We start from the raw sequence: 23,883 nt of genomic DNA on the forward strand, positions 1-23,883 counted from the left end.
GAATCCTGAAATCTGGATAAATTTATTAGGTCTCACAATTTTTTTTTTTGCATTTATGAAGCTGATCTGATGCCTTTTATCTTCAGTTTGTTAATATGATGAATTAGACACATTCATCGATCTTCAAATGTTAAGCTAATCTTATATTACTGGAATAAACCTCACGTGCTGGAGTTTATTTGGTAATATTTCGTTAAGAATTTTTGCATATCTTCATGGAGGAATGTTGGCTTATAGCTTTTTTATTTAGTATTAAATTTATTTATTTTTTAATTGAGGTATATGATTTTCAATGTTGTGCTTCAGGTGTACAGCAAAGTGATTCAGTTATACACACACATGTATCTTTATTCTTTTTTGACTTTCTTTTTTTCATAATAAGTATATCAGTTTTGGCATCAGGGATATGCTGAACTCATAAAATAAGTCAGAACTGTTCTATTCTCCTCTACTTTCTGAGTGTGCATTGAGCTGGTATTTCTTCCTTAAAATGCCTGGTAGAATTCACTAGTGAAGTTATATGGTCCTAGAATGTTCTTTGTAAAGACTTTCTATTACAAATTAAATTTCTTTTATAGATATTGGGTTATTTGGATTTTCTATTCTTTGTGTTAGTTTTGGCAGCGTTTTTCAAGAAATTTGCCATTCCAGTGTGGAATTTATTTGCATAAAACTGCTCATGACATCTTCCACGCCTTTGAATAAATCTGTAGGATCTATAATAATGTCTCCCTTTTTCATTCCTTATAATGGTCGTTTGCTTTTTCTCTCTTTTCACCATGACTGGTCTTATTAGAGGTTTATTAAAATTATGAATCTTTTCAAAAAGCCCATTTTGACATTATTAATTTTTTCCTATTATTTATTTTCTACTTCCTTGATTTCCATATTTATTTATCCTTCCCCATTTCTCTGTATTTAGCTTGTTCTTCTACCTTAACATAGAATTTTAGATCAGTGATTTTACATCTTCCTTATTCTCTAACATGAGCATTAAAAGCTATCTATTTCCTTTTAGAATGGCTTTTACTGCATCCCCCACATTTTAATATGTCTGGTTTTTATTATTAATCATTTTGAAATATTATTTCCTTTGTGATTTCTTTTTTGACCCATGGGTTATTTAGAAATGTATCATTTAATTTCCAAATATTTGGGTTTTGTAAGCATCTTATTGTTACTGGTTTCTGGTTTAATTCTATTGTAATCATAAAATACACTGTGTGGGGTTTCAATTCTTTAACATTTACTGAACTTTCTTTTATGGCCCAGTAGATGGTCTCTCTTGATGAATGTTTCACAAACACTTGAAATAAATGTGCAACCTGGAGTTGTTAGTTAAAGTGCTTTATAAACACCAATTGTGATAAGCTGGATTAATAATAATAACACTGTTCAAATCCTTTTTATATCTTTATTGTTTTCATTTGTTTGTTTTATAAACTACTGAGAGGGAAGTGTTAACGTCACTAATTATGTCTGTGTATTTTTGTCTATTTCTCCCTCTAGTCTGTTAACAACTGGCGAATCTGGATAAAGGGTATCCTGGAATTTAAGTTCTTCGTGTACCTCCTCTATAAGTGTAAACTAAATGAATGCCTGCCTTTGCTATAAAGGAAACTAAAGCTGATCATCTCGAATCTCAAAAGTTTAAAGTCTAAGTTTAGAAGGATCTGACAAGTGCAATCCAGTAATTTTCCTAACATTGAATCTAGTAACATATTACTTACACTCTTCAGAAGGGGAAAACAGGAGTCTAAATGATTAATTTTGTCAAAGTCCCCAGGAGAAGTCAGAACCAGGTGCATGACCCTTCATCCAAAGTCCTTTGCAATCTGTCATTTGAAAAACTCCCAACCCCAGGATTTTCCTGCTTCCCAATTTAGGAATGGGAACTGGTAATATTTTTTTCTCCCCTCCCTGCATGTCTCCTCTTTATGCTGATGCAGGCAGACATGTTTCTAATCGTACAGTGTGAGTAGTGGGTTTGTGGTTGTTCCTCCCATCAACATTAGATGACAAGCAACAACCACACTCCCACCAAGGGTTACCCCTTGAATTCTTACGAACTCTAACACAAGAACGTAAGGAATAAGAAATTTAGGGTTTTAAACAAGCACAATTGAATTACTCAGGGTCCTTAGGGAAAGAATGAAGAACAAAAATGGCAAAATTTACATGCCACTGCTGCACCACGCATACCTGAAGAATCGGCTTTTCTCCGTGTCCATGGAGTGGCACTCTCGTTTGCTGCTACTAACCTCTGCAGTCTTCACCACATTGGTCCAATGAATAGGAGCCTTACAGAAAAACACACCCAACCCTTTAGGCCTGGCCTGCAGCCGCCAAGAAGTGAGGTGTAAAGGCACAGCGAATGAGTCGCCTGGCATGACAGCGGGAAGCACCACGGGCTCTGCCACAGAAATCAGTGTTAGTGCTTTCAGGCGTGGTCCCCGCCCCAAAGTCCGTCTCAGGGTAAAAGGAAGATGACGTCCAAACTTACTGTCTGGAGCTGATGGGCTGTCCAGTCTTAGCTCCATGGGAGTCTCAAGCCTGTTCTTCACAATGAGGGCCGATCGGACAGTGATCACTTTCCGAGCGCTGCCTTCCATAGTCACCGCGAAGACGACTCGGACGGGCGGGAGCGAAGAGAACTGTGAAAGAGAGAAGTGAAAAGAGAGTAACTGTGCTTTTGAAACACACGCAAAATACAACACTGCCGACTGGAAGGCCTAAATCAAAAGCATCTTATTACTGCCATAGCTCCTCAGTGAAAGGAGTCATTAAGCCCTAAAACCACTCCACTTTAACAGGAGTGAATATCCTGTAAGTACACACTATTGTAACAGCCAGTTCTAAAGAGTTGCTTGTATCGGTCGGCGTTTCACAGGAAGGACAACTTTTTTTCTAAACGTCATAAAACGTAGTCAATATGCCCATACACTATTGTTTGACTGCCTATAAGAAACATTGTATCTCTAAGAGCTTTAAAAACAAACCTCTTCTTCTTCTGTTCTGTTAAATAATCCTTTTTTTTTTTTTTTAATGAAGAGAACACCAAAGTTCAGAAACTCAAGATATGGAGGGAAATCATTTATTTCTGGTCTTGGGTGCAGCCACTACTGTCTTTATCACCATATGTTCATTCACACATTCAACACATTTTGAACTACTACCATGGGACAGGAATTTTCTTTTTTTAAGTAAAAAAATTCCACCTTAGGTATACTAAAGAGAAGATTTCCAAAAATACTGTTCTTAGAACAAGTATCCAGAACATACTGATGATGCTTCTTTTCGCTTTTTTTTTTAATTAGAATTCTCAGTTTTTGTTTTTTTTCAAGTTGAAGTACAATTACAATGTGTCCTAACCCTAATGCTTTTTTATTGGAAAAACAAATGACACAACAACCCAAGCTTTCCACACTGCCAACTTTTTAATTAAAACTAACAGTATGCAAAAACCAACCTATAAACAATCAAATGAAGAGCTCCATGTTTTGAACCAAAGCTTCTAGAAGTCTCAGTGAAAAGGCACACTACAGTCTTCTAGAGTTTTTTTAGAGGGACACACTCATCACCAAAGCTTCCACAGACCCAGCTCAGCAAAGCCCCAGAAGAGCCGAGGCCCAATAACAATTGTTTTAAATCTTGATCTTGTCGTCTCCAAGCTCAACTGAATTTCACATTTTAAAACTTGCTATCCTCAGCGATAAGAAATTATAAGCAAAAACCTGAAAATAGCTTTTTAATGTCATCTTGTAGTGATGTTTCAAAAGCCAAATGGGGGGAAAAAATCTGACTAGTTTTTCATTCTTATTTACTTTCATAACCTTTGGACCAAAACCTATGAAATATTTATAGCCATACAAAGGTTAATTTATATTTAACTTAGAAAGAAAAGGAGGCCTTGGACCAAAACAATTGCCTTTTCTCTTCCTTCCCTATAATATTCAGTCTCACATACCAAGTTAGGGGAAAACATTTTCTTGCAGGTTCTTATAAACGGAAGGTAATCATTCATAGAAAAAGAAAACAATAATTCCAAACACAGAGTCCAGTGATTGTCAAGAACTATACATCCATGTATGGTTCAGGCACAGTGTGTAAACTCAATAAACACAGTGACACGGGAAAGTCATACTCACATAAACCTGGGGATGAATAATATTTGTTCTGCTGCTTGGGCTGCCAATCTAAGAAAAATTCCAAAAGTCAGAGAGTCAGTACAGTCCTAACATTACAGGCATCATTAAATTCAGTGACAATGTAATTTGCTTGAAAGGTGTTTATAAATAATCTTAGGTAAAGTGTGGTCTACTATGAAGAGAAAATATCTTAGAAGGTAAGGGAAAAGCAATATTCATCTCACAACCATTTAATATATACAGATTTTCTCCAGAATGCATCAACACAATAAAAAGGTATCTCTCAGGGGCTTAGTCCTTTTATTACTGGACATGAACTTAGGCAGAAAAGTAATCTTGAAAGAAAAGTTATTTTTCTAAGAAACCTGGGCACAACAGAGGAAAAGCGGAAAGAACAGTGCTCTCCAAAAATATTTTTCTTGAAGCAAGCAAGCATGAGGAAAGCTACATTATCTCTGCAGATCTGTGTTTTCCCACTCATCACTGGCTACCCACAAATGAGTGGTTACCTATGAAGTACGGCTGAGACCCAGGCGAGAGCATCCACAGTGGCTGATACAGCGGCTGGCACGCTAGCCCCCACCTGCACAGTCTAGTCAGGCATGCCACCTGCTAGCACTCCCCAGGCTGGCCCTCCAGCCCCTAGAACCACAGGCTGCGTAAAATCGGGTGAAAGGACGTGTGATCAGAAAATAAACAACAATGGACATCTGTCTCTATGCCAGAGAGGAGGATTTGGAGACACAGAGCTAGAAGGATCAAGGAGCAGCATCATAAGGAGTATAAAGAAGACGCTATATAAAGAAAGGGTAAAAATACAGCCAATACGTGTTTGGCAGACTCATAACCTGCTGGGTGGTCCAGGTGAGTATAAAACCAATCTGTATGGGGAGGGTATTATGTGTTAATGCTAATTTTACATCTTATTTTTCTACTAAAACTAACCATTGGCTGGCTTGTCTATATAGTTGTAGGCATTGATAACCCAAAATAATCTTAGGTATTCTTCCCAGTGCTAGGAGAAATAAAGAACAAGAAAATTTCACTAGAGCAAGGCTATTACAGGCCTGTCTGCCTGCCTGGTTTCTTTAAGGGGGCGCGGCCACCGAACACCCTTTCCACAGCCACACACCATAGAGGAAGATGAATTCTTATCTGGCGCCGCATATCGGAAAAAGGTCCCGACTTTGTCCACAGAAACTGGGCTCACTTGCTCCCAGCCATTCACTCTAACTTGCAGTTGATGAATCCGGAGGTCATGGGTGTGTCTGTCAGGCAGAACACAGAAAAAGACCTTAAGCACAATCCAAGCAAGAGAGGGGAAGCAGACGCAAAGACTGGAATCGGATTTACTGTATAATGACATTAAAAACCCGGCTGGCTAATAAGCCTTTTGGTGGTTACCTAATGCAAGGGAAATCAAGAGAACATTTTAACTGAGTCTTATACTTAAAACAAAACTGCAAGATCTATAAAGCCCAAGCAAGAGTGGCATCAGCCCTCCTTTGGTGCAAACCAAGTGAATCTTGAGAACTAGCTCAGGTCTCTCCCCCACTAACCTCTACCTCAACCTTTATGAAATGATGACGTCAGCTAACAGTGTTTCAGTGGGGTAGTAAAAAGGCTATACTGGCAATTTAATAACGTAACCATACTCTTGGAAATGCATAAAACAGCACTTTCTCCTTGGTTCTTTTGTGGAATCTCCTACTTCTCTCAGGACACACTCAGTCACTCAGCTTCAGTCCTATAAGAACACAGGCAGGTTAATGAGAGACAGAGCCCTCAGTCCCGGGGCTGAAACGCTCAGCTGACACCACAGTAGAAGGCAGCGGGCAGACCAGGAGGAACAGGAGGAAATTGCACATTTAATTCTATTTTAGATTTTGCCTAATTCAAGCCAGAAGCCTGAAATGGGGAACTGGATTTGAGGCTGACAGGAACGGGGAAGGGAGGAGGGAGGCAGGGAGTGGGGTACAGTATGCCAGAGGGGGAAAAGCCAGAGAAGGCATTTATTTTGAGAAATTCAAGCAGAACAGTGGGACTTGAAATGGGTTACAGAACACAGAAACTAAAATGGAAACGACACAAAAAGGCCAAACCCCTTCTGATACAAGAAGCAGTGCTTACTAAGAAATCCAGTCACAGCTCTATAATGAGCTTCTCGGGGAACTTTGTGGAACACCACTCACCACTCATCCTTGGAAATTCTAATGTGGCTTCCAGGCACATGTGCCCAGTACTGCAGTTCTTTAAACTATTTTTCTCCTGAAAAATCACTGGAGGTCCACAAGTTCAGAATTCTTGGTGCTAGGGAGTATGTGCACTGATGCGGAGCAAGGCAGAAGGGAGAAGTGTCTGACTCAGGAGCAGGTTTGCACACACACAGACTTAAAGCACCATGAGCATGTATGACCACAGAAGGCTGAAGCCAATCTCTTGAATTTCAGATCATAAGGCTCAAACACTAAAATCTTAACCCATTCACTATCCACTGGACAGCCCTTCCACTTCAAAATGTTTGCAAATAAAAGAACATTTTATTACACATTTTAAGATATCTCAGTAACCAGACACAGCGTTCTTTCACATTTATTCCCGTCCTTCGGCTGGCTACTTTAAGAGTGCCAGCAGCTAGCGGTCTGCCCAGATGAGTTATTCGTACTTAGAATCAGAATATCTTCTCACTACTGGCTCTGCTTGCTGAAACTGCTATGTGGCACATATCTTAAAACTGAAACCAACATGCTTTGATAGCTTTTAAGAATGCCATGGCACCACAACATCACGAAAGCCAGGCTAGGATGCAGTGAACTGGAGTGTTATGATCTGTCTACGCTTCAACCAAATTACTTCTATGGAACACACAGGTTATCACCTCACCTGTCTAACAAAGGGATAATTAAAATGGAAAGAAATGTATTTCCAAGATAGCAGGACAGTCATATTTTTTTAAAGGAAACACTGATTTTCCAAATACCTTTTAATAATAAAACATTAAAATCATTAACAAAGGAAAAGTGGAAAGGCAAGACACTAGGGACAATTATTTATACCATAAGAATAATTGTTCCTAGGGTTTTGCCTCTAATGTATATATACATATTGAGGCAAACAATGAACCATGTTTTACCTGTGTCTTAACTTTCCTCTTGCTTCAAATTCAAAGGGAATCTCTTCACCTGTAAGGACTTCCCGCCACTCGCTAACATTGTGAGCATCATCAAGAAATGTTCCGGTCCCTTCTGGGACTACGCCTGGACTCCCACTGTGAGACAGCGCAGCCCTGGAACCAAATCAGACGACACCAGCTAGGCTCTCTTTCTCTCTACCTCCCTCTCACACAGAACTCAATTCATAGCAACAGGCCACGTAACCTGGCTGTCAAAGATGACCTGAAAGGTCAATAACACAAGTTATCTTTGTGATCAATCACAACTTACTTGAAACTTTAGAAACAGCTCAAAGCTATCGCCACATGGTCACGTGCCTCCAGCAGCAGAGTCTGGCACACAGGGGGCTACATAAACTAAGTCATGGCTTTTAACAGTAGTATTTACGTGACTATTTAGAATTTAACAGATGTGAATTGTTTTCAAAAAAGCAAAAATGTCTCCTCTAGAGTGTTATCATACATACTTGGTGGAGGCAGGAGAAATACGGTCTCAAATCAGTTGATCCTGTTACTCATTTCATACACTTCATTACCTAAATTGGAAAGGTCAGCCTGCATTTGGAAAGTTGAGCCAAGGTCTGAACAGGCAGAAAGCTGTTAGAGAATGTTCTCACTTGGCTTAGGTAAATTCTCATTTGTTCCCCTAACTCCACCCAATTCCATCTGGACTTAAGTATGTTTAAGGTTTGGAAGATAATTCTTATATGGTGGGGGGGGGGTAGAGGAAGGATTTGAGAGGTGTTTTCAAAGCAGTTTTGGAAGAAAAATGGGAAAAACATTTGGTTTAATAACCACACAAAGCTTATTTTAAAAGGGGGAATGGAATGGGGACCAAGAAGAAAGGATGGAGTGAGTTTTCTTTCACATCCTTAATTTGCTCAACTTTTACTTTAAAAACAATGGACACCAAGATCAAAATCACAATTTGGATATTTCAGACTCAAGACTTGTTTCTCTGACTGCAGACTCTACACAGAACCAGAATTCCCATCATAAATCTCAGCAAGACAGCAAGTTATTGATTCAAACAGAATCAACCTCAAGAGCCTCAAGAAGGGCCCGCCTTGCTGTGCTGGGCTGGAACACAGGAGCCCCTGGTGGCAGACTCAGTGCTCCTTACCTGGTGGGCGTGGTGGTCAGCGTGGCAAACCACAAAGTGCAGCCTGTGTGATTCCTCAGAGCGAAAGGGACAAAAGGCTGCCGGCGTTTGGGGGCCTTCACCTCTGCTGTGAGCAAACACAAGGCCGTTAGCATGTGCCTCTACCTGTGTGGCAGACAGCCTCCCCAAACCTGGAGACAGTGCCCCAAACTGCCTCTTGTGCAAAGGGGCTGAAGGTGGAGAGAAAGAGGAACCACCACAGGTGTGTTGACAGGAGTGGGGTATCACTGTGTATTCCAGTGCCTTAGGTGACTTAGTCCCCTGACAATGGGCTGTGCCGTGTGACCACTCCCACCCAGCAGCTGTCCCACAACTCCACAGGCCTCATCTTAGAAGGAGGCGCCAGACCTCATACGGCTGGCATTAGACAAGAAAGAGTAATGAATCCCCACTACTCCCAAGAAATACATTCTAAACAGATAACCCAAATTGTAACAACACAAACGTATCGCAGGCACTTGCTTACACTTTGTCTGAAATACCTGTACTTTAAGGAAGTCTCCCTTTATATGAGCTACGTTGGAATCATATTATGCATATTATAACAAAATAAAAACATTCTTCCCTATCTCTTATAGGAATAGCTGTGGTTTTTTTCCTCCCTGGAAGATCAGAAATACACTATCCCAAAGCTTTTTAAATGAAACTTTTAGCTCATTTTTTTTTGCACAGATATCACCACCCTCTGCTGTAAGGCAGGGACCACTATGGAGACTACAGAAGGAGGACAAAATATAACTTCTTTCACAAAATAGCTTCTAATCGAGGAAACTGGAAAGAAACAGTGATCAATATAAGTAATCAGATTCCAGGGAGAGTCTGACCTGACTCCAGACCCTGTCAGAAATCAGACTGAGGAACAGTCTCCCGGGCCCGGGCTGCCTGGGGACCCACGTGCCCGTCTCGCAGCCTGCTGCTCGCTCCGGCTCCTCCCAGGGCTTGCACTTCCTCTACCAGCCACACACACAAAGGGGGAGGTGGCACTGGGACCACAAAGGCAGCGGCCACCCGGTGGCCAGAGCCTCCTGGCTGATGTGCTCACAGGTCACAACCACACACGCTCCACCAAGAAAAAAGGGCGCGGCCCAGTCTCACTATGTGTCCAGCTTTACAGCACAGAGTCAGCCTAAGAAAGCCCAGGACCCGCATGGTCTGCAGCTGTGGAGAAAATGACATCTAGAAGTGACTGCAACTGCCCATTGAGAACGCCACATTCAAAATTCAGTTCACTCCCCAGGAGCACGTGTTTCCTGCCAGCACAGCCGAGAAGGCGAACTGCACCAGGGCCCGCCTCTCCGGCCTCTCGAGTCCGGCACAGGGAAGCGTCCTGACAGTGCCAGGCCTCTTCAAGAGTCATTGCTTTTTTTGTTTTCCCTTTGTAGCTTCTAAAGTTTTCACAAGTTAGTGCTCTAAACACTGCAAAACAAGCCATTTCAGGATAAGGCAAGTTCTTCTTTTTGGTGAGGACAACGGCTCAGGGGAGTCTAAATACATGAGTAGTCTCCAGCGTGTTCCTACAATTTCGTGGTTGGTTTTCAGATACTCCAAATACTTCTTAAGATAATCTCAGGCTAGACTATGCCCATTTCTCATCCTAATGGCCTCACTTAGTTCCCAAGGTTTGCTTAAAAAACCAGTGTTCATTAAGTTGAAAATTAAGGAGTAGCTGTGAGGCTGCTGACAAGAGCAGAGGGGGAGTAAAAAATTTAAGAGCTGTCTGCAGGGTAAACAGCACTCACTGTGGCACCTTGAAAGGCACCTCCCTCTCCATGAGTGAGAGAGCTGCTTTATTACAGCAGATAAAGGACCCAGGAGGAAAAGAAGCCAGATGTGCTTTCATATCCCACTGTGCGCCAGACTCTGAGTTTCCATTTGCAAATTAGATTTAAAAAGAACAGGTGGCAAATGGCTTTGATCACGTTGTAACACAGAATAAAGTGCTAGGAATCCATATAAAGACATTCACGAGTATATTGCTTTGTAATTAAATCACCTCCATAGGCACACTGCTAAGGTCCCCAAGCTTCTTGTCCTGATTACACAAACCAGCGCAGACTTCAGCAACCTACCTCTCTGAGGATAAAAATACATGGAATGCCCACAAATCTAAACCCAGCTCCAGGGGACAGACTTGACATCTTCCACACTGGGGTCCAAATCAACTGTGTACTTGCCTGAGAAGGAAATTCCCAAGTCCATCAAAGGAACAGTACTCCCTGGTGGCCTCAGAAAACCTCCTCTAGTGACCAGACCTAATTGATTCATAGGCTGAAAGAACCCAAAGTTCCTCACGTCCAAGTTTAGCTTAAATGGCTCCAGCTGAGGAAATGGCTACCCCTGTGGACTCGCTACCCAGGGTAACCTGGCCCTTATGAACAGTGTGGGGTTTCATGCTGTATGAACAGCTCAGTCTATCAGAAAGAACCTGGTTTATTAACCATAAGAAATAAAGTCCCAGGTCTGCTACTAGCTAGTCATGTGAATAAAGGCAAATTACTTAGTCTCTCTGAGTCTCTGTCCTCACCAGCTAAACAAGGATAATGCTGTACTGAGGAGGGTGGTGGTATAGCTCATTGGCAGGGCAAGTGCTTAGTGTGCACAAGGTCCTGGGCTCAATCCCTAGTACCTCCATTAAGGGGGCAGGGAGGACTAACACTCTGCTCAGCCCAAAAGATTAAATAACAGAGAAAAGCTTATAAGTATAAATCCACGAATAAGTGAAGATTCAATCATAGGCTTCATGAGCCCTCCCCACAAACATCCATCCCGGTAAAACCTTCCAGGAAAAACAACAGTACTATCCCCACACATTAATATCTCTGTTCTGAACTCCTAGCAGAAGCAGCTCAAAAGGCCATTTTTATAAAATATATCATGACCCATGATCTGGTGGTGTTAGCCAAGTAAACATAAATCATTCAGATTAAATTGCACTCCTTCAAACAAATGAAGGACTGGACATCTTGGGATTCTAATTCCTTGATGCTATGATGTTTTCCTTTCATATTTACTTACCACTTAAATTCTCAAGGAAACTTAAAGGGTCAGAGACAGAAATAACATCCCCTTTTCTACTTCCTAAGCACTTCGCTTCTTAAGAAAGTAAGATTTGTATCTAAGCAATTATTTACCGGAAACATTTCTCTTAGCTCTATTCCTGATCGTCACAGCTCCGACAGAGCCCCCTGCATTACCACAGGACTAAATACTCTCCGAGCATTCTGTAAACAAGGACTTGCAGGACTGCCTGATGGAGGATGGTTTTCTTCCATTTATTTGCTTTTCAATATGAGACATCACCTCTAACTGACACTGGATGTTTCTGCATCATACATTGTGGAGTTGATTCCATTTCCACTAAGGGTTAAAGCAAGTGGAAGACACAGAATAAGAATCAGCACATCACTTCCTTCTGATACAAGATGCCGCTCTGTCCATTAGCTGGAAATGATCTTTCCTGCTACTAAAGCAAAGTTCTCAAAACTGGGTATACCCCCATTCAGCTCCCACAGTCACAGAAAACCGGTGTACAAGGCAGTTCTTAAAACAGGAAAATAAAGCAAGCCCTCGCTTGGCTATACTGTACCTCTAGCATAGATCTGGTGCTCTAGGTTAGTCAGACTGGCTGTACTCCTAGTTCTAAGGTAGACAAGGGGGAGGCCTGGTAGACAGGAGAGACAAAGTTAGAGGGTAAGAATAAATACAGTGAAAAAGAAGACTCATCTCCAAAACATAAGCACAAACAGAGTACATTACAAACAGAGCAAGCATCATGCAATTATAGGATCATTCCTCCAGTGATTACTAAGAGCTAAGAGGGTACTTGACAAGGTGAGCGAGACAGTTTTTACACTGGCCTCTATCGTGGAGGCTGTGTTAACATAGCATGCTCCTTTTTTTCTCAACTGGGGAAAGAAAATGTACTCACGTTCACTTGAACAGAATGGTAAGTCTTTTGAGGATTTTTAATTTAAAGCATGTATGTTCTTAAATGGCATAGAAAAGTTACCAAGAACAATCAGCACAGATTTTAGTGGGAGTCGTTCGTTCCAACTGGAAAAGGCAGTAGCAGTAGAATGCTAATCCCCCACGGGTCTCAAAAATTCAAGGGAAAGAGTCAGTCTGTGTCCCAAGTTAAAACAATCTCTAGTAAGGAGTTACCTCCTGATTTTATTTCTATCTTAAACATGGACGTTTTTAGAATATTTTTTTTTGTGTTTCCATAAATTGTCTTTGAATATAAAACTAATGAACTGAATAAGGAGCCATGCCATCCAGGTTCACCTGCAGAATCTCAGCCCTTACAAAGCCAACAATTATGTCAAAAATGAGGCCATTATTTTCTTTTCCCTGTTAAAGAAACAGTGAAAAATCAGCAGCTCCCTTAGGCTGAATTTCATATTAAAAACCTCCCCTTTTAAGGGCTCATTTTGAAGCTGGCCTGAATAAAATGCACAAATGTGGGGGGAGAATGTGACTAAATATTCTTGAGTAAGAGCTGAAAGTTTGTGATCAGTTGAACAAGATTCAAACCCGACTGTCAAAAGGAATGCCCAGCAATTGTATCGGTAGGTCTAGTAAGAGAATACAATCCCATCTGCTATTCTACTATCTAGGAATTTCCAGTAAGAAAAGAGGTTTGGAAATTGAGGTATATTTGTTTATGTCTAATTAAAAAGATACACACTTTTATAAGCCTAAGCAACCACAAAAATCTGTAAGTAAATAAAAATCCAGCTTTAATTTAGCACAGGCATTTAACACAGATAAGGTAGCTTATTAACTACAGAGAAAGAGGAGAACACAAAAATAAAGGGGGAGGGGAGCAGGGGGAGAGGGACAAAAGAAAAGTCCTTCATCAGAACCCTGAAGATTAGGCCTTCCTAGTGTTTGCACTGAGTCTGGATTTAAGATCCCTCTGCATGAATAATGTCTTTAGAAACACACTCTCTAGGACACATTACATATTACAGAGATGATTTAGAGTCTTCTGGGTAGACTGCATTACAGTCTCTGGACACACAAACTGGGCAGGTTAGAGGAGGAGCCAGGATTGAAGCTGATGATATCTGAAAGGCCCTGGCTCCTAAGCAATGGCCTTGAGACTGAGAAGCAGCAGCCTGGGACACAGAGAGCAAGCAGAGCTGACAAGTCCTCGTCCCTCCTTCCTGAAGTACAAGGCAGACAGAAAGTCCATTTATACACCCTGAGGAGAGACGAACCAGTTCAAATGCTTCATACACTAAGAAAATCCATCTTCCCAGGACACGTTTGCAGACCAGATGGAATAGTTAAGTATTCATGAGCTATGTAAAGTCCAGCCAAGACTCCCCAAAGAAACCACACTGAAAGAGCTGGGGCTGAGTTGAATTTGGATGACAATGGCTTGTGGAACAACTAAGGACCGTGTAGTTGGCCATCACAATCTCCCCAGCTCTGAGGAAATCAGAGCTCCATGGTGAAGCGTTAAATAAGGAAAGAAAACATTGTTAACAGAACAAACTGACTCCTCTTTCTTCAAGAGGCTGGGTATTCAATGCATTTATACTTTACAAACAGCACAGGGCCTCCCTTTAAACAATTATTTCCACATGGGTGCCTGCCCTCCCTCTCTTCAAGAATATAACCAAACTCTCTGTCTCTAGATATAGGAAACTGAAAAGACGTTCTTTAAAATCCGGTCCAAAAGTCCAACCAACTGGAATGTTCAGCTGAGTAACACAAACTGACGGATGGCTGATCCTGATGCATTTTCAGATGCACCAGTTCACCTGCAATGTGACCAGAATGTAGGAATAGTACATTGCACTTTCTTCCTCTCCCACAACAGTGAAATTAGAGCTCATATTAAAAGATCAGCATCTTTTGCCAGAAAAATGTCCCCGGCAAAGACTAAAACAGCTATAGAAGATAGAATTTCCTGTACGTTTCTCCATAGAAAGGATGATTCTATTTGAATTTCTCAATGAAACATGGCTCTGTGGATCAAATGTGATTTAGTCAAACATTTGTAGGAAAAAAATCTTACTTTGTCCAAAGCATGGAGGATCCACCGAAGAGCCCATCCAGTCTTCTGATGTAGTTGAAACTATTTCCTTGTCCTGTTTACAGTAATCTGCCATCCATGATTCCTTAGTACTTACATATTGGTCTAGAAAAAATTACCCAAAGATATTAAGAATAGAAGTAGAAAAGATTGAGGGTTTAAAACAGATAATTTCAATTCAGCAAAACAAGCTTTTATTGAATGCCTCACTAAATGCTCGACACTATGCTAGATTCTGAGAAAGTCTGTCCCCTGGAGAACCTCATACTCCACTGGAAGAAATTAACGTTTAACAAAAAACCGTCACCACAAAACTATCCAACAGTGTGAAAGGAGCTAAAACAAAGACCCAAATAAAATGGTACGGGAGCCCGTGACAGGGGGAGATTTACTATGCTTTGGCAGAAGTGGAGGAATACACACGAAAGCCCATGGGAGTCTACAGAGAGGTGAGGACCTTTGCTCTGGGTCTTGAAGAATAGGTAAGGTGCCCGATGGGATTAGAGGCACACAACCATTCCAGACAGAGAGAAGAGCACATACAAAGACTTCAGGACATGGAAGTGCACGACACACTGAGGGATCGGTGTGACTCCGGCACGGCATCCTAGAGCACAGGGACGTGGCGAAGAAGTCTAGAAAAGAGAACAGCTTGCTCTGTGAAGAGCATGGCATGCCAAGCTAAGGCCCAGGGTACGGACAGAAAGACCAGTCACAAGGCTTCTAAAAAACCACCAAACTCAGGAGACTGAAATCCAGCTGACAATTCTCTAGGAGTGCTTTTACTTTTTTAAGAGGAGAATTATTATGGGGAGAGCAGATTAACAAAGTAATCATGATGCACCACACCTGGATAAAGACTTTTTATTCTAATTAAAGTATTATCTTATTTTAAAACAAGAACTATTAGTTTCTGGTTTTCAACTCCAATATTTGGCTACAAAAAGAATATTTAAACACTACCAAGTCACAGCAATGTTTCTGGGTTTCAGCACAATATTCGGAATAAGGAATTAAAGGTCAAAAAAACCCACTTTATGACCGACAAGAATACCTACCTTTTGTTCTTTTCTTTCCTTTTAAATGGAGGTACTGCAGATTGAACTCAAGACCCTGTGCATGCTAAGCATGCGCTCTACCACTGAGCTACATCTATCCCCCTAACAAGAATGCCTCTTGGAAGATATTTTTAATAGACAGATACTCATCAGAAATACCAACAGAACTCTTCTGTTTGAGGTAAGTTCCTGTTTATTGTAGCTTTTCAAAGCTCTGCCCCAAACTTTATCTAAACTTCCAGATGAACAGATTACACAAGAATATAGGAGTCAAAATAACAGAGAAGAATCATGAGATCAATTTACTATTCCACAGATGATATTTAATATCCAGGCAAATTTTTTTAATTGAAGTATAGTTGATTTACAATGTTGTGCTAGTTTCTGGTGTACAGCAAAGTGATTCGGTTTTATGTATACAAACACATATTCTTTTTTATATTCTTTTCCATTATAGTTTACTACAAGCTATTAAATACAGCTCCTTGTGCTATATAGTAGGATCTAACTGTTTATCTATTTTATATATAGTAGTTTGTATCTCCTAATCCCAAACTCCCAGTTAATCCCTCCCCGCTTTCCTTTCCCCTTTGGTAACCACAAGTTTGTTTTCTATGTCTGTGTGGGTCTGTTTCTGTTTTGTAAATAAGTTCATTTTATCATACTTTAGATTCCACATGTAAGTGATATCCTGTGAATATCCAGGCAAATTAGTGAATGAAATCTGCAAATGTAAAACACCGGTTTTAAAATTTGGAGATCAATAAACTTAAGAGTCTTATTTCACTATATATTCTCCATCCTACTCTGACATGGAATAAACCAATAGATAGCTTATGAGCCTCAATCCAACACATACACTCAAGGAAATTCATAGATTTGCACTACAATCTGCCCTCCGTATCTGTGGGGTCTGCAAGTGGGATGTAAAACCCACAGATACCGAGAGCCAACCGTGGTCACTGTACTAGGTCATTTTATGTAAGGGTCTTGAGCATCCACAGATTCTGGTGCCTCTGGTGGGGTGGAGGTGGGAGTGCAGTGCTAGAAACAATCCCTTTGGATACCAAGGCACAACTGTAGTACGTGTTACCTATCACTCAGAGGTAACTACAGTGGTACCAAAAATCAGATCGTGTAGATCAGTAACTTAAAGGGTGAGTGCAGTTTTCATAGTCAAAGTAGGCACTACCTGACTGGATGATGTAACTCTTCTTTTGATATAAAAACAAGCATAGAGTGATTCTGACACACTACATTGAATCCAGGAATGTACATTTCAGTGTTGTCAAAAAAAACTATCAGAACACACGCTATTAGCTTGGCAACTCTTTAGCCCAGTGATTTTCAGAGTCAGGTCACATGATCTTTGATGGGAAACAGCATAGGCGACTTATCCTGCTATAAAGACAGTTAAAATTACACCGTTTAAGAATTATTCTATGACTAGCCTGAGAGAAGTGAATCTAAACTCACTTTGAGGACATTTAATAAATCCCAGTGACCAAGCATCACAGGGAGAAAGTTCATCATGGACACTGATGTTCCCCATGTGGTCTAAGCTCTTACTTGCTCACTGACAGCATTACTGCCGGATGCCACCTCTGGAGCAGCAGGTTAAGAAGCATCATGAGGCCAGGTTAGGGTTAATCAGGAAAGCAGCCATGATGAGTAAGTGACATCTGCTATGGGCCCAAGTATTTGCTAAACCAGGATTAATGGTCTTCCAGACAAGAGTCTTATGCACAGAAAGGTACCAATGTTCTAAAGACAACTTTCCACTCACCAATTAATACAGAAGTGATATTGATATCCAAACGGTGTTTGGCCTTGGCTTCCAGCTTCAGTCGAGGAGGATGGAGACGACTAGCTGCCTGTTGTTGCCAGGATACAGAGCATGGCCATGGCTCAATAAATGGCTCCCAGCCTAAAAGAACACAGGAAATAAGACATCTGTTCAGCAGATACCAAGAGTTTATAGGGGAACACCATTCACAAATGCTCAGCAAGGACATGCTATGGCTAATAGCTTTGTACTGCCAACGTGACTTCATAATAAAAGCACCACCTTTAGCTGCAGGTCCCCCTCCAGGCGTCTGTAAGGTCTAAGGGACATACGTAGAAGAGCACATGTGTACCCCAACCACGGTCGTCCAAAGATGGGAGGAAGGAAGGTAGGGAGTATGTGCCCTCTTCTATTAAAGAGCAGGCAGGATCTGTTTTTGATATACTCAAGATGGGAAAAGAGCATCTCAGACTCATGTTGAAGAAGTCATGTCAGTGGCTGAAGTAACTATTAAATTTGACTATCCTGCTTACATCAAGAAGCCAGTGGTTGAATAAACAGGTATTCTTGGAAATCCATTAACTTAAGTTTTCCAAATTTATCTTAAAATGTCGTATGTACAAAAGATATAAACAACATATATGTATGGTTTAAAGAATAAACTGCTATAGGCACTCATGCACCCACTATTCAGCTTAAGAAAAAGTATACGTGCCTTTGAAGTACACCACTCCCCACCAACCTCTCCCACCCAACTCCAAGTAACCATGAGCTTGAGTTGTTAATCATTTCCTCCCTCTTTATTATAGCTTTACCACACACGTATGCATTTCTTAAGAATATGTAGATTAGTTTGTCCTACTAAGAATCTTTACACAAACAGAATCCAACTGGATGTACTCTTTTGCAGGTTTTATTTCAGCTCAATGACATGTCTTTGAGATTCACTCATACTGATGACATACAGCTGCGGTACTTTCTTTCCCCCACTGAACTGTGATCTAGCCATGAACAGACCACACTTTATTCACCCATTCTACTGCTAAGAGACACTTCACGCGATTCCAGCTATTTGGAAGACCACTACTATCAGCGGTCTCACACTTGTGTCCTCGTACACACAGACAAGAGCTTCTCTAGGGTACAGACCTAGAAGAAGCATATTGCTGGAGTGGCTGAGTAAGCTTACAGGTCCTGTCACTTGTTTCCCCAAGTGGCTGCCTCAGTTTACAATTCTGACAGAAGGAAGTAAGCGTTCTACAGCTCATATCTTCACATACGTAGTAGGGTCATGCTTCCACTTTGCCCATTTGTTAAGTGAGAAAAATGGTACCTCACTGTGGTTTTAAAGACTCAACTTTTCAAGGGCAGTTAATTTTTAACAGTTTTCTAAATATACTCAATCAGCCATCGATGAGGAGATTTACCAATACAAGTCCAATCTAACATGTAACATAATGTAGGAACATTCATCTTCTCATACCTTTTAGTACTTAGTGACCTGGACGTGTTCACACAACTTTAAAGTAAGCAATATTTGCTCTGGGAAAATAAATGAGTTTCAAAAAAATAGCTACCATATGCCCTGTAAAAGTTTCTCTCAACTAGCAAGACTTGGACCATTATTCTAAAGTTAAACATTTTGACCAATTAGGAAATAAGAGTGTTACCTTTAAGTGAATCCAGAACAGGGAGGGGAAAACGTTAACTAACAAATAAAATTGAATGTGACGTGTACTCTAGAACAATCAGCAGCAGCAGCACAACACACTGAAGCTTAATTTTCCATTAACATCAAAGGGAGGAGTCACTCTTTGGCCTAAGCCTGAGATTACACAGCACTACTGGGCTTACTTTGTCCACACCTAAGAAAAATTCTCTTAGCCGGCTCGGCCCTGGTATAGGATGGTTCCTGACTGTCCATCTGCACAGGCCCTTACCGTGGTCTTTCCAATGGAAGAAAAGAAGCCGGAATGTGCCTCGCGGTATCCCCGGGCTTTATGTCTTTGGAAGAACAGCTTGCCCTGATCAACCATGTTCTGCTTTGGGGAGCAGGTAGGGCAGATCATACAGTGTCACTGACTCAGTGCTCTTCTAGTGAAACACACACGTCCAGTAAGGAGTGGTAAGGCTTCAAGTTTAAAATGCTTATGGGCTAAAACCTCACATGGAAATTTAACTACCCTCAGGGCCAAATGATCCTTCACTATTGAGGAATTTCATGTTCTGAAATGGGTCAAACTCCAGGATCAAAAAGAATTGACTAAGAAACCTTTTAAATAATTCAGTTGCAACACATCAAATATATTTTTAGAAAAAAGAAAAATCTTTGTGTTTTGTGTTTTTGCTATCATTTATTTTTCATCTTTTCCTGTCCTGTCCCACTCACTTTCCCTCATATAAAATTTATGTAGAAATAGGCCCAGGCAAATGTCGAAGTGTATTTTTTAAATCACGTGATAATTATACTGACCTGACAGAGCACGGTTATAATAATCTCCAGAAAGGGTGAAGTGGGCGTAGCCTTCAGGGCTAGTTCTTACACGCTGCAGAAAATTCAGGCCTGCAATGAAAGTAAATCTTACTGCAGTGGTGGGGCAGGACCAACCAAAACCTTCTTTTGCTGACAAATCGTATTAAAGAGATGTTAGAAAAATGAACACATAGATACAGAGAACAGAGCAGTGGTTACCAGAGGGGAAGGGATGAGAGTGGGCGCAGGAGGGACCAACTGTACAGTAATGGATAGAAACTAAATTTTTGGTGGTGAGCAAGCATGCTGCAGTGTACACAGAACCAGAAATACAATGTCGCACACGTGAAATTTACATAGTATTATAAACTGATGTTACCTTAGTAAAAATAAAATAGAGAGATGCTAGTTATAGCTAATATTGATGATCTTATAGGAGAGCATACGAAAAAATTTGATGTTTTGTTCATCGTGGGCTTTTTTGGCATAAATTCTGATTTTTAAAAACACAGCATTAAAATATCATTTATCTTAATTATGGAGTTTTTTGGCACCCCTTTAAAGGGTGTGAATGAGGTAACTGCCTCATTTGCCTCCCTGTAGTCCCAGGCCCAGATCCAGGTGTATCTGAAGCCTGTAAGAACATAAAAAACACACTTCTACCCCAATATCTAAAAAGAAGGTAGAGTGATGAGAACATGTCCTAATAAATATTAGCTCGAAATTTCAAGATTACCATAGCAAAATAAGAAATAATTCTCTGCAGAAAAGATACTCATAGAAACAGTCAAAATTCCAGATGTTAGTTTTAATCAAGTGGCCTTTGTGGTGCCAGAAGCACAGGGAAAAGGAAAACCTCTACAACGTGTAAAAGGTCGAATTAAATCCCCAGAACTGAATTTCCCTTGAAGGGGAGAAGGCTAGAAAGATCAAAACCATGGGAAATTAAAAGTAAACACAGCAGTGAAACTTTCATTTACTCTCCTCAGAAGCCTCATCGACACTGCTTGCAATAACACGATTTAGGATCAAGTACTTCTACCCTGGTCTCCACTCTGCTGAAGGACAGCTCTCAGATGAACAGTGTTTCACCTCTTAGCCAGCCCTACAGAGGAGACTCTGGGGGGAGCTTTCTGATAAGTCTCTGTGTTTTTTAATTTTCAAAAGATACATAGCGTGGAAATATTATTTTCTAAGTTTATCTTTTATATTCCTTTAATAACAGTCCTCCCTACAATCTTTAGATATAAGAAAAGATAAACAAAATAGAGAGATCAGGAATTATTTAACTAGAGCTGATAATAGAACAGAAATTTCATCAGTGACAATTTTTATTATTCCCAAGCCATAGTCTGAAGGCCACATATGGCAAATGAATACACATTTCTTTAAAATACAAATAATGGAAAACATATGTAAAACCATTATCTAAATTTCACCCACACTACTAAGTACGGGAGAGCACGAATAACACAAAGGACAGCAGTCACTGAAGACCTCCGCGCTGCCACCAGGAATCAGGGGCACTCACGGGAGAAGGTGAGCTCGGCCAGGGGCACGTCGCAGTCCATGCAGTCATCGATGAAGCAGATGCACACGCTCTCGGCTCTAAGCTCCACGCCTGAGACCCACTGCGCCGGTGCAGCCCCCTGGCTGTCGCGGCTGCTAGAGGCCGGGGAAAGGGACCTCAGAGGTTCAGCATTCTTGAACAACCAACTTGCTGCCTTTTTCAGTTGACCTTCAAAGAAATTAAAAGGTGATCGGTTCAACCAGTTCCCACAGCTACTTAAGCAACTCACAGAGGAAACAGAGAAACACACTTGATGAGGACCTACTGGACAGCCCAAGAGAACCTTGGTGCCAGATGTAGTCTCAAACATAAAAAGGGGAAAAAAAAGCACAATAACAGGAATTCTGCTTTTAAGCAACTAGAACAAGGCCCTCTTTGTTGCACACCTCCACTCAAGTCTACCACACCTTTCAAGATCTGGCTCAAAAGGCCTCCAGGAAGCCACCCTTCCTCTACTGTGACATCTGTTGAAGGAGACGAGAGAAGAGGGAAGAAGAGGATCCAAATCCTAGGCGCCCCTCGGTACTAAAGCACTTCATCACTAAGCAGTTTTGCATATGCTGATGTGCTGTTTTGTGACTGCTCTCAAATGTCTTACTTTGTACATTCTTTGTCTTCTCAACCACGTGTGTAATATGAAACTGTTAGGTAACAGCTCCCTGAACGCAACCAGACTGCTAAAGCTATAAAAGAAAAGACTACAGCAGAAAAGAAAAGAAAAGAAAAGAAAAGAAAAGAAAAGAAAAGAAAAGAAAAGAAAAGAAAAGAAAAGCAAAGCAAAGCAAAGCAAAGCAAAGCAAAGCAAAGCAACCCCATACTTAATAAATTATTAGAGGCCACTGCGTGTGACAGTGGTCAGTCGTGAAGGGCTCTGGAGCAGCCGGGCTTCTGATCCTGGCACTTACTAGAGGCTGAATCCTGGGGAAGGGACCTGATCTCTCTGTGCCCAACGCACCACGTACAGGACTGACATGAGGGGGAAACAGATGCATATGTGGGAAGTTCTCAGACCAGAACCTGGCATACAACAAAGAATTTATCAACATTAGTTGGTATTATTATCTTTATTACTGATAGAACTAAACCTTAGTTACCAAAAAAAAAAAATTACAAAAATCTAAAAACTTTTAGAAAAAATTTTAACGTGTTTGAATTGTTAAAGAGTAAAAAAAAAAAAAAGGAAATGTAAACATTAAGGAGTATAAAGTTAATTAAACCAAAAAGCAACAATGGCTAGCGAAAAACAAAGCTAAAGAACACACGATAACTTGGTCTACCTTCATTTTTTTCAGAGGAAAAAGACAGGTAATGCAAACAACTATGTGATGAGACCACACATATGGTCAGAATTTAGCCTGGTACAATCTTTTTAGAAAAAGATTTGTCAAGTGAAGAGCCTCAAAAATGTATCTGTATCTTCTCATTCAGTTTTTACAATACTAAGTCTCTCTACCAAAGAAGTACTTAAAAGATGACGACAAAAGTTCATACACAAAAATATTTATTACAGAATTGTGTATAATAATGAATGAACGAAAAAATACTGAAGAATGATTAAATAAATTGTAATATATCCCCAGGTCAATGTAAAAAAAAAAAATCAATGTTTACAAATAACTTTAATGACATGGAAAGATGTTGCTGATATTAAGTATATTATAATACAATAATTGTAATTCTATAAAATTGTATTTGCAATACAATCTACCAATATGTAAAATATTACATACATATATATATACTGGATACAAGGGCACATATCATTTTATTTCTCTTTGCTGATATTGTGTTTTCATAAACTGAAGATTTGTGATTGTAAAATGACTGTAACTCAATAAAAAAATGTTTAAAAAAAAATCTGTGGCAACCCTGTGTTGAGCAGGTCTACTGGCACCATTTTTCTAATACCATCATTTAATTAAGATATGTACATTGCTTTTTTAGGCATAATGCTATTGCACACTCAACAGACTACAGTGTAAACATAACTTTTATATGCACTAGGAAACAAATTCGTGTGACTCGCTCTATTACAGTATTTCCTTTATTGTGGTGCTCTGGAACGAACCCCCAGTGTCTCCAAGGTGTGCCTGTATACAGTACATGGAGAAATAAAAAGAGAGAATATACACACAAGTATCAAGACTGGGAAAAAATACAGCTTTTGCTGTATCTCTGTTTTTTAAGAGGAAGGGGAACACAGAGGGAGGTGGAGAGGTAGTGTGCACAGTATAAAGAACACAGGCACACCTGGCTTTAAATCCATCCTAGCCCCTCACTAACAGGTGAGCTGAGACAAGTTTACTTAACCTATCTGAGCCAGTTTCCCCATCTGAAGTGAGGATCATAATGCCTACCTCCAAGGGCTATGAGGACGGAACAAGGAAACACAGGACTAGGCACACAGGAGCTCAATAAATGGCCATGACCCTCAGTATCACCACTATTACCACTCCCACTAGAAATGG

General features: G+C 40.5%; 1 protein-coding gene across 13 annotated transcripts in view; it reads right to left on the bottom strand.

Moving 5' to 3' along the window:
* Positions 1–23,883, bottom strand: part of VPS13D (vacuolar protein sorting 13 homolog D) — a 225,281-nt gene that overhangs the window by 130,171 nt on the left and 71,227 nt on the right. For 12 of the 13 annotated variants that reach the window (XR_012511449.1, XR_012511450.1, XR_012511451.1 and 9 more), the window contains 10 exons: positions 21,377–21,583; positions 19,846–19,935; positions 17,373–17,513; positions 14,511–14,633; positions 8,444–8,549; positions 7,282–7,434; positions 5,281–5,416; positions 4,149–4,196; positions 2,504–2,654; positions 2,203–2,413 (listed from right to left, as the gene is read on the bottom strand). Coding sequence is in view for 10 of the 13 variants with exons in the window: in XM_074377399.1 (XP_074233500.1) it covers positions 2,203–2,413; positions 2,504–2,654; positions 4,149–4,196; positions 5,281–5,416; positions 7,282–7,434; positions 8,444–8,549; positions 14,511–14,633; positions 17,373–17,513; positions 19,846–19,935; positions 21,377–21,583 (1,366 nt within the window). In the remaining 3 variants the exon portion in view is untranslated. The remainder of the gene's footprint in view (positions 1–2,202; positions 2,414–2,503; positions 2,655–4,148; positions 4,197–5,280; positions 5,417–7,281; positions 7,435–8,443; positions 8,550–14,510; positions 14,634–17,372; positions 17,514–19,845; positions 19,936–21,376; positions 21,584–23,883) is intronic. The other variant, XM_074377398.1, reaches the window with a different exon arrangement.

This window comes from Camelus bactrianus, chromosome 13 (assembly GCF_048773025.1).
Source record: "Camelus bactrianus isolate YW-2024 breed Bactrian camel chromosome 13, ASM4877302v1, whole genome shotgun sequence".
NCBI lineage: Eukaryota > Metazoa > Chordata > Mammalia > Artiodactyla > Camelidae > Camelus > Camelus bactrianus.